The following is a 10,268-nucleotide window of genomic DNA, read 5'->3' as shown; positions in this document are numbered from 1 at the left end:
GTTTCGAATTAAAAAATAATGACATAAATTATCTTAAGACAAGTTGTTTACTCTGCGTGCTTTAAAATACATTTAGTACTTAAGTGTGAATTACAAAAAGTTTTAAATAACTCATCTATTTTTGTTATACGTATTAGAAAAAGCATTTAAAACTTGATTTATGTAAAACAGGCAATAAAGTTTTTTAAAAAGTCGTATTAAATTTAAATGCCATATATGATATTTATTATGAAGCAAAAAAAAACTATTAGCTTATTAAACTATTTTCTACCGTAACGTTTTTTTTTTTTTAATTTGTAAACACTGCTTATATACAACAACATTTATGATTTAAAAGTAGTTTTTTCAATAACTTTAACCTATGTTAGTTTATCTAAATAAGTATTTGATTCTTTTGTCTCTTTATTTGTGCTTTGTCTAAGTAAAACCCAATGCTTACTTGTGTTTATTAATGCGATGCTTTATTTTTGCTTGTTTTGCTAGACTGTGGAGCTTTTCCTTCTAATATAAAAGTAATTAAAATAAAAGCTGCAATTAGTTCCATTTATAAAACTGAAGTAAGTGTAGAGTACGTTTGTGATAAGGGGTTTGTTTACAATTTGGAAAGTCCAGTTGTTAGTTGTGCGGAAAAAGGTTTTGATAACGAAATTGGAAGATGCGTTAAAGCTAATATATTTATGATAATATTGTTAATAGAACGACAAAAAAAGCGCTAAAAATATTTGGTCCTAGGACCTGGTGCACGAAGAACCTTTCCGTTATCGAGTTGCACACCACTTGGATAACTTTGAAGGTCTTGCCCAGGTCAAAGATTTTTTTGTTTACGATTATGTTATACATTTTTTGGCATAGTTTTTTAAATCACATAACGCATAATTAACATACAAAGAATTAGCATAGTTTTGATCAACTTTTGACTAATCTGACAACTTTAAGATACTTAAACTTGTATCTTACCAAGTATTAAAAGTTTTAAAGATTCTCTATACTCATTTATAAAAAAGTTATAAGTGAAAAAAATGTATAAACAAGTAGTAAAAAAGCAAAAATTTTAAATCAGTCTTTTTCAGCTAATTCTAAAAACCTTTGAAAAAAGTATATATAATTAATACCTTGTAAAAGATTTTTGATCTGATTTAAACCTTTCTATAAAAACTATATACTTAAACAAAACTCCAACATCTAGTTTTTAACAAAACTAACAGAAATTTTAGTTCTGCACCCGAAAAACATTACTCGTAATCATTTGCCAGTGAAAAATGGTCAAAAGCTGGAAGTAAGTCTGCGCAAGCTCTTTTCAAGGTTCGGTGGCAATGAGAGGTGGAGTTTTTATAGTTGAAGGAGACAGAAGCAATAAAGTAAAAAAAAAACCTGATCCACTAACAAGAACGTTTAAGATATTTAAATCTTTGGAAATACTTTGAAGCAGATTTGGGGTTTGCGAACTTGATAGTGACAGATTCATTTTAGCTGGAGGAATATATGGTGAAAGTAAGATTATAAAGACGATTTATTTGTACAATATAAAAACAATGCGTTCAAACCCGCAGATGCTTGACTACGGAAAGATACGGTCACGTTCTAGTTGAAAATGAAGGCGGGGATATGTTTACTGTTGGCGGTACGAACGGAAACAGTGTGAGACTAAAGACAGTTGAAAAGTTTGACAAAAATACTCAAGCTTGGAGCGTGTTTGATGCTGAAATTAAAATTGATAGGCTGTGCTCGCAAGCTGCGTCGTACTTTAACTAAGTCATAGGCGGTCAAATGCAAAACAGAAAGTTGACTGACTCAATTGAAAAGATTGACACGAGAACGGGTGAAGCAAGTACAATACAGATAAAACTAAAGTAGGCAAGGTACAGCTTTGCACTGGTGAGCATTAAAAACTTTGCTTATGTTGTTGGTGGAGATACTACTGACCATGCTGTTAAATCACCGAGAAAATTTACACGAAAACTGTTGAAGTTATGAACTTGGAGTCAGAAACAATTCATGAGGGAACTAGCTTGCTATTTGCAAGTTTTATGGCTGTTATTTGCTAAGTGTTTTTTTAATTTGTTATTTCTGCTTAAGTTTTTTTTTGTGCTTTAGTTTAAGTTATTTTTTTAAATATAAGTTTTTATAGCATCAAATTATCAGTAAAAACGCAATTAGTTCTAAAATTTTATTCAATCAATTTTTTTTTGGGTTTAAAGATGGCTTTCATAAACATCTTGTTTGACTTATTCTATTTATTCGTTTAATATTTTTGACTAATAAAAGTATTTGTTTTGATAAAGCTATTTTAGATAATTCTATTACGTTCTGAACAAAATTGATAGAATTACAAACGTTTGACTAAATTATGTTTGCATTTTGTCAATGAAATTTCTAAATGCACGTTTGAAGATAATTAAAGAGTTATCAACAATAAAACTTGATGGTTTTTGTATTTACTCCTACATCATTTTCAAGTTATAACTTAACCGTATTTTAAAACTTGAAATATTTTGTAACCATTTAGTGTTAACAACTTATATGTGCTATATATGTTAACATAAGTAAACAAAGTAACTTAACTGAAAACATGTTTGCTTAAACGATCAGACAGCTTAAATATTTATTAGCAGTTAATATACAAGCTAGTAATTTAATTTTGAAAATACCAAGTTCATACGGCTTCTATTTTAAATACTAAACAGTAGAAACCAAACATGGTGAATAGCAAAGGTTTACTTTGAAATATTTAACAATTCCAATTAATTTAAGAGCTTCACAAAATTTCATTTACCTATTCTATATAGATTAGCTTGTTTACACAGTGAACAGTCGTTATGCAAAATAAACAAACATGTTCTAATAACAAGCAGACTATTCACCTCTTTGGACTTTGAACCGCTTTATTTATTTGCAGAGTAGAACTTTTATTTTTTACAAAAAGTTAAACCGCACGTAGAAATTTATTAGCAGTACTTGTGTTTATACAACAACTGTGCAATTAAATAAACGTTTTTGTTTAAATTATACGAACTCCCAAAACATGCTTTTATAAATTCAAAACAACGATATAAATATTCAGTAAGTGAAAAAAGATTACTGAAGGACAAGTTTTATAGAAATTTTTCTATCATAAAAATAAAACTCATCATGTAAGTACTTCTTTGAACTTTCAAAGATTAAGTAACTTATACTGCAAGAAACCACATTTTATTAATGAGAGTAAAAATAGTTTTTAAAACACAAACAGTGGTATGTACAATAGATTAGGAGTGGAATTTAGGTAACTTCAAAATCAAACTAGGCAAAATATGACTTGACTTATTTAAGACTCGTTATCCGAAATTTATCTAATAATTAAAAAATAAACGAAATCAGCTCAACAGTAGGTATATAACAATTTGTGTACTTAAGTTGCTGGATCAATCTTTTGTTTAAAAGTATGAGATATCTCAAGATTTTACTGACATATTAAATTCAAAATATTTGAAGGACACAGCCAAGGTTAACTAACACTTGTCTAGTAGTTCTACAATTAAAAGGTGATAATATGTTTTAAATTTGGGACAACTTATAATTGTTGCCACCATATCAATAATTTTTAGGTTTTAGTTCAAACACTCATTTATAATGTTTTTTAGACACACAGAACACAATTTGATCAAATAAAAATATTGTATTTAAACTCAACACAGACTGCAAACAAGTTTTAATTACTTGGCAAGGTTAGTCATAACGGTTAAAACAAAAAAAACGCCTACTATTAAATTTTAAGTATAGAGGTGTATAATGGGTGTGCTGTGATATTGCGACATGTTTGCGCTTCTTATGACGTCACAATGCTTGTATTAAGAACTTCTTGGAAATGAGAAATGTTTGATTACAAGCGAAAAACAACGCTATTCTTTCAGTGGTTAAATTATCATATAAATGTTTATTCTTAGTATTTCAACTTTCTATAAGTTTTTTACTTTAATTGGAGTCTTTAACTAAATACTAGAATATTTAAGATTCAAACAAAACTAGCCTAACAATCTATATTTACAGAATTTTAAATTCTTGCATGCTTACTGTTTTTAATAGTCTTCTAGTTAACTTCATTAAGACTTTAAGAATAATATAAGATTAGGAAAACAACAACTAACATTTTACTCCAATAATTTATTCATTTAGTAAAAAAGCTCACATAATTTTAATTTAGTAATAATTATCTAGGAGAGGCCCGGTATTGGAGATATAAATAAAAAAGTGATGTTGAAATTTGCTACACGTTTTTGGTCACCATGATTCAGAAACGGAAATAAATAAGAAGTTGGTCCCCCTTCTCAGGTGCGTTTGGTCCCCAACAATTGACGGTTGTCACGGTTACTCCTCGGCGGTGGCCTTCTTCAGGTAGGCGATCAAATCGGCCCTCTCCTGTGCTTTCTTCAAACCGGCAAACACCATTTTCGTTCCTGGAAAAAAAATTAAATTGAACGATCATATTAAAAATACTTTAAGGTTAAATAAGTGTTGTTAAAAATGTTAAATTATTTTTATTAATCTAAGTCGGAGGAGGAGATACTTAGTTTTAGTTAAGAGAACTTTTAAAGGACACATTTTTTAAATAAAACATTTTAATTAATTAAAAAATTAAATGTGAGATCTTGTTTTACATGGTTGTTTATTTAAGCTTGAAATCTGAGTAAATTATAATTGTATCATTTCTTGGCATAAAATTTAATGACAAACAAAAATTGCTAGCAATTTAAATAATTATAAGAATTATACATACAAAAAAGTTATCTTTCTGTAATTTTTATTTTCTGTATTTTCTAATATTTATCTCAAGTTGTTGAATTATCTTACTTATTTCATTACCAAGATAAAGTAATGAAAATGTTTTATGTTTATTAGCAAACTAAAATTAAATTAAATAAAAGTGAAAACTATGAAGTAATGCTAAAAAACTGGTTTCCAGAAAATTATTAGACCCTAGAAACTGTAAAAAAGTACCTACACAAAATGTTGTTAGTTGTATTGTTGTTTAAACATTTTGTTTTCATAAAATAATTTACTTTTTTTCCTTGTTTCAAAATTACAAGGATAACTGAAACAGACTTCAAAATATTCAAGTTTGTGGCCTGGGGGCAAAATATGACAATGGACTTTTGGTAAAAATTAGCTTAGCATTAATATCAAATACAAAAATTACAATTTAAACTAAGTAATTAATTAACTTGGACTTTTTTATATTGACTGTAAATCAAGTCGAACGTATCTCAATAAGTAGGTTAGTAAAAAAGGTTGCCAAAGTTATCAAGTAGGCGTTGACTGAAACAGTTTGAAATATGTGGCAAATTTCAAGTATGTTGTTGTTCCATGTTGTGAGTAAAATATTTAAACGTATAATTTGAACAATTAAAAAACTTGTGTAAGAAATACTAATTGTACTAACTGCCTTATTATACCTGTTTGAATATTTTACAAAACTTGACTCTAACTCACATAATTTTACATAACTAGATTTTTTTTTAACAAGTTCTTGATTTGATCAAAAATAAAGTTACACGAAAACTAAATTGTACCAACATAATTTATATTCCAACAACTTAATTTTTTAAAATTATAATTGTAATATATGATTAAATGAGTAATTAAATTCAGATAAAACGCTTTTTTCTTGTCTTAACATTGTTGTTTATAAGGTATATATAAATTCGGCTAACTTTCTAATTAATGACAATACTTTGCATCATTATTCAAGTTCTAAATTTGTTTGGCAATGAGCAAAAAATTAGTAAATTATTCTTTAAATTAACAATAAAATATCATAATACATAGTAATAAGTTCTTAAAACAAAATTTTAAATTAATTGGTATTTATTAGAAAAATTAACATTATGTTTCCACTGAACAACTAGTTACACATTGAATATTATACATTAACAAAATTAAGTTGTGTGATACAATTAATTAATACATTATTATCAATAATACATAATTAATACAGTAACTAAAAATAGCATGAACCAACTTACATATATAAACTTTAACAGACTTTAACTACATTTATAAAAACTTAATAGTACTGTATAATGTTTGATAACTTCTTTTAGTTTTGAACACAAAAAAAGCAGTCGTTGCACAAAAGAGTAACTTTTATTGTTTTAGCAATAAAAACTTAACGATAACAAGTAACCAGTAAAAAAGTTAAGCAAAATATTACCTGGAATGTACTTCTTTGGGTTGGTCAGATAAACATCAAGAGTTTTCTCTCCCCATTCAATATCTTTATTTAAAACACAATTAAAAATTTGTGATTACAATCATACTTGACATATGGTAAAAACATTACTATAATTTTATTTTAGTTACAACAAAAAAATCACTTCTTTCGCCCATCTATTTGAATTGTGAGAAAGTTTTAAAAAAAATCAAATTTTATTTTGGATCACTTTAAAAAATATTACATAATCATTTCTTCTTGAATCAAGTGGTTTACTTTTAATTTTATATTATTTTTTCTAGTTTACAAATGATAGGAATGAAAGAAATTGAAAATTAAGCAATTAAAAACTGACATACATTTTAAGTTAAAACCAAACATTAATTTTTTAGCATTTATATATTTTACTAATTTTATTCATAAAACATCAACAACTAAATATTTTATTAAACTTATTGTATTACAGATTATTTAATCAAAAAAAACAAACTTAAGTAAATAAATGGTTTTGCAAGAGCTAAAAGTTTTTTTTTTAATTTCCAGATACTTTTTAAATCGTAATTTACTACTTTTTGACTACTTCACACATTTTTGAGTTTTAAATAAAAAAGTTAGTATTTGTTTCTAAATTTTCTTAATTAAAATAAATTTCAAATTCAAATGCACATACTCTTTTCCTTGTTGGCAGCAGTGTAGTCGTATCCACCAACTGACCCAGTCTTCCTGCCAAACAGACCGTACAATAGAGGTCCTGAACAATTTCAGTATTATTATTTTGTTTTAAAATTATCTATATATTTTATAGAGTAGAGCAACATATTAAAACATTTTACAATCTTTATTGTATAAACAAAAAAAAAGTTTGCAATACAACTATACTTTAGTTAGGTTTTTCAAAAATAAAAAAATAAGTATATGTCAGATGACTGTATATTATTTAATATACATTTTATCTAACTTTGATATGTTATAGGTTAAAGTGCTACTTCAAAACAGTTTAAAATACAAACATAGTATTATAACTAAATATTATTGTACAAATTAGTTAAGACAAGTAGATACAATAAATTTTATGCCTTATGAGTGGCTTAGTTTTGTTCATATGAATAAGATGACATTCATTTTCATTAAAAATAACAACAATTCTTTAGATAAACTAAAAACTGTAATAATTAAATATTGTTTAAATATGTAAGAACTTTTCTGTTTAATGTTATCATTTTGTCAAGACTTACATAACTTTTTTAATTAAGTTTTATCAAAACTGCACTGTTTAATAAAATTTCAAAGCTTAATTTAAACAAGTGTACTTAGTTTAAATAAAAATTAAACATGAATTAAGGTAATACAGTAATCTTAGAGTATTTGCATTAACGTCATTAGGGATCAAAAGATTCAAAATAATTATTGATTCTTTAATAAAGTAATATAAATTTCAAGTCTCATTGTATACAAAAAAATATTTTTTAAAACTTTTGTGAAGGTTTTCTATTAAAGTTCCTAAACATCAATTTTCTCATTTTCATTTTTCTTAGAAGCTTAAAAATTCAAAGTTCATTTTTGAATGTTTTGTTAAAAATATTAAATAAGTTCCTTTTAAGTTTAAAAAATACCAAAGCTCCACAAAATAATTTTATTATTAATATTATAAAATTACTATTTATTAAAAATTTAATAAGAATAGAAAAAAAAAGTAGAACTATATAATTTAAATAACCCTAAACATTAGTAAGTGAAATAAATATCAGTAAGAATATCAATAAAAGTGAGAAAATTGAAGACTAGTCGTAAATTGAAGAGGAAGATCCATACAATATAAAATAACCTTAATTCTCTTTTTAGTTTGCAAACTATATACATAATTTATTAAATCACAAACTATTATTAACTATATCTCAAAAATATATTACTGTAAAAAGGAACCAGTGGCTCAGATAAAAGTATTTACAGTTCTAAAAAACAAGGTAATTTAATATCTGAAAACTAAAACTATAGAAATTTAAATTACATAGGAAGGGCAGAGACAGTATACTTAGTTTTATACAATATGATTTAGTAAAGTTGTATTTTAGCTACCATATACCTTTTACTGCTTAAAAAAAATAAATTTCAGGTATAAGCAATAAAAGACTTTAAGTTTAAATGGTTCTTTATAAATAGAACAAACTTAAACAACAAAAATACTAATCAAAGAAAAATGTATCTTCCTTTTTATTTTTAAACTTACTTTATTAAAAATTTTGCACTTATTAATATTTAAATAGTTCATATACGTTTATATCTTAACTTTTTAATATTTTTTTTTCAAATTTGTCACGTGCTCTTAATTATTTAAAGAATGCTTTTTGAGAAGTTGAGATTTTAAGATCAAAAAATAAAAGTAGACATACACTGAGTAAACTTTTAAATATTCAGTAAAATTAACAATGAAAAAATTAAATCCAAACATTATTATTAAGAGTTTTACAAAAAATTACTATATCTAAAAAGATAATTTAAATTTCATACTCTATAAAACTTTGTTTTAGTTTATACTTAAAGCTTTCATAAAAGACCTAATGTTTTTATTAAAAACAGCTTAAAATCTATGAATGAGTAAGCAAAGGAGTGAGGGTTTTTAATAAATATGATTATGTATGCATTTAGTAAACCAAATTAATGTGGTAAAATCAAAAACTGAAAACTAATTTTTTTATACATCCTTTTTGAGTAAGTAAAAAGTTTAAATCCTTATAAAATTAAAACAATTCTTAACTGTATTTTTTTCGAAACTTCAATATTAAAATAATATAAAAACAAACCAGTTTTGTTACCACCCTCCTTGTGGCAGGTGTGGCACTGAGCGCATTTCTGCTTGAAAATCTTGGCTCCCTTCTCAGCATTTCCTACGCATGGCTTCTTTGATTTCTTACCCATTTTTAATTTAGATTATAAGTAGGTCTTCTAAACACTGACTGAAATTAATCTGAGTGTCAATTAGGTTCACGAGAATTAAAACATGCAAATTGTTGTTAATTAATTGAAGAAACAAAAGTATTCAGAGTTAATAAAGAAACATACATAATGATGAAAACATAAGTGAAAGTAATTTTTCAAAATAGTTCAGATAATTCTTAATCAAGTATATTTATTTAAAAAGGTGCACATTATTTAAAAGGTTACCCCAATCAAGTTTGTAATAGTAAATCTTTTATACCCACAATTTTTGATGTGTAACAGGCTAATATACAAAAGAGGTTTTAGAAAATAAAGAGGTAAAATACTATATATCTAACTTACTTAATCAAAACCTGATCTCTGAAAAACAAAGATAGATCAAAATTGACTTAAAATGGATACCTTATTTAAAAAAAGGGTATGCACCTCTCTAATTAATTAAAAACTTTGATGTATAAGTAACTTATGTCATGCATAGTAACTATAATGGTTCAAATATAACTTTGATAATATCAGCATATAAATTCTATTAAAACTGCACATAATAGTTTCACTTAGAATGTTTCAAAATATTTTGTATGATGCTTCGTAAGGTATGATTAGTATATAAAACAAAAAGAGTATATAGGTTTTGCAGCCAGCAAAAAATGTCTCTTTTCACACTTTACATCAGAGACTTGACTTTGGCAATGTACTGGGTCTCTGCATCGGCCTGAGAGATTCCCTTCTTGCCATTCCATGCTTCCCACTTCGCTTTTCCCTTCATGTCGAACATGCCAGGCTTGGCAGTGTTGCAATCGCCAACAGTGGCTTGCTTGTACAAAGCGTACAGCTCAAGCAAGTCGTTGTTTGATGGCTGAGTGGTGAGGGTCTTGATCTCATCAGCTGCTTTGGTGAAGGCTTCAGAAGGCATTGTGAGTGATTTTAATTATTTACAAATCTTGAAAGATGATAAACATTAAAATTTGATAAGTAGAAAATATTTATACATTTATATAAATTATGTGTAACTCAAAAGTTATTTTTCTACAGAACTGCACTCTAATAAAATTTATTAACTTAGTAATACAGGGTAAATATATGCCTTTTACAGCTGTTTAATGCCTTAAGTTATATCTTTTACATTTGTTCATATTTGGTAAGT

At 26.1% G+C, this 10,268-nt stretch overlaps 2 protein-coding genes across 2 annotated transcripts; both read right to left on the bottom strand.

Annotated features, from left to right (window-relative positions):
- Positions 1–4,120: 4,120 nt before the first annotated feature.
- Positions 4,121–9,148, bottom strand: LOC145841250 (cytochrome c-like). Its single transcript, XM_082948615.1, has 4 exons — positions 8,989–9,148; positions 6,858–6,938; positions 6,188–6,250; positions 4,121–4,433 (listed from the first exon to the last, which is right to left on the bottom strand). Exons 1-4 carry the CDS (start codon positions 9,101–9,103, stop codon positions 4,345–4,347), a joined length of 348 nt encoding a protein of 115 aa, XP_082804741.1. The 5' UTR covers positions 9,104–9,148; the 3' UTR covers positions 4,121–4,344.
- LOC145841251 (acyl-CoA-binding protein-like) lies at positions 9,138–10,061 on the bottom strand. Its single transcript, XM_082948616.1, has one exon. The coding sequence runs from the start codon at positions 10,035–10,037 to the stop codon at positions 9,789–9,791; it is 249 nt and encodes an 82-aa protein (XP_082804742.1). The 5' UTR covers positions 10,038–10,061; the 3' UTR covers positions 9,138–9,788.
- Between the last annotated feature and the right edge of the window lie 207 nt (positions 10,062–10,268).

Source organism: Thalia democratica, chromosome 7, assembly GCF_965202585.1.
Source record: "Thalia democratica chromosome 7, ktThaDemo2.hap1.1, whole genome shotgun sequence".
Taxonomy (NCBI): domain Eukaryota; kingdom Metazoa; phylum Chordata; class Thaliacea; order Salpida; family Salpidae; genus Thalia; species Thalia democratica.
This window is presented reverse-complemented; position numbering and strand designations above follow the sequence as displayed.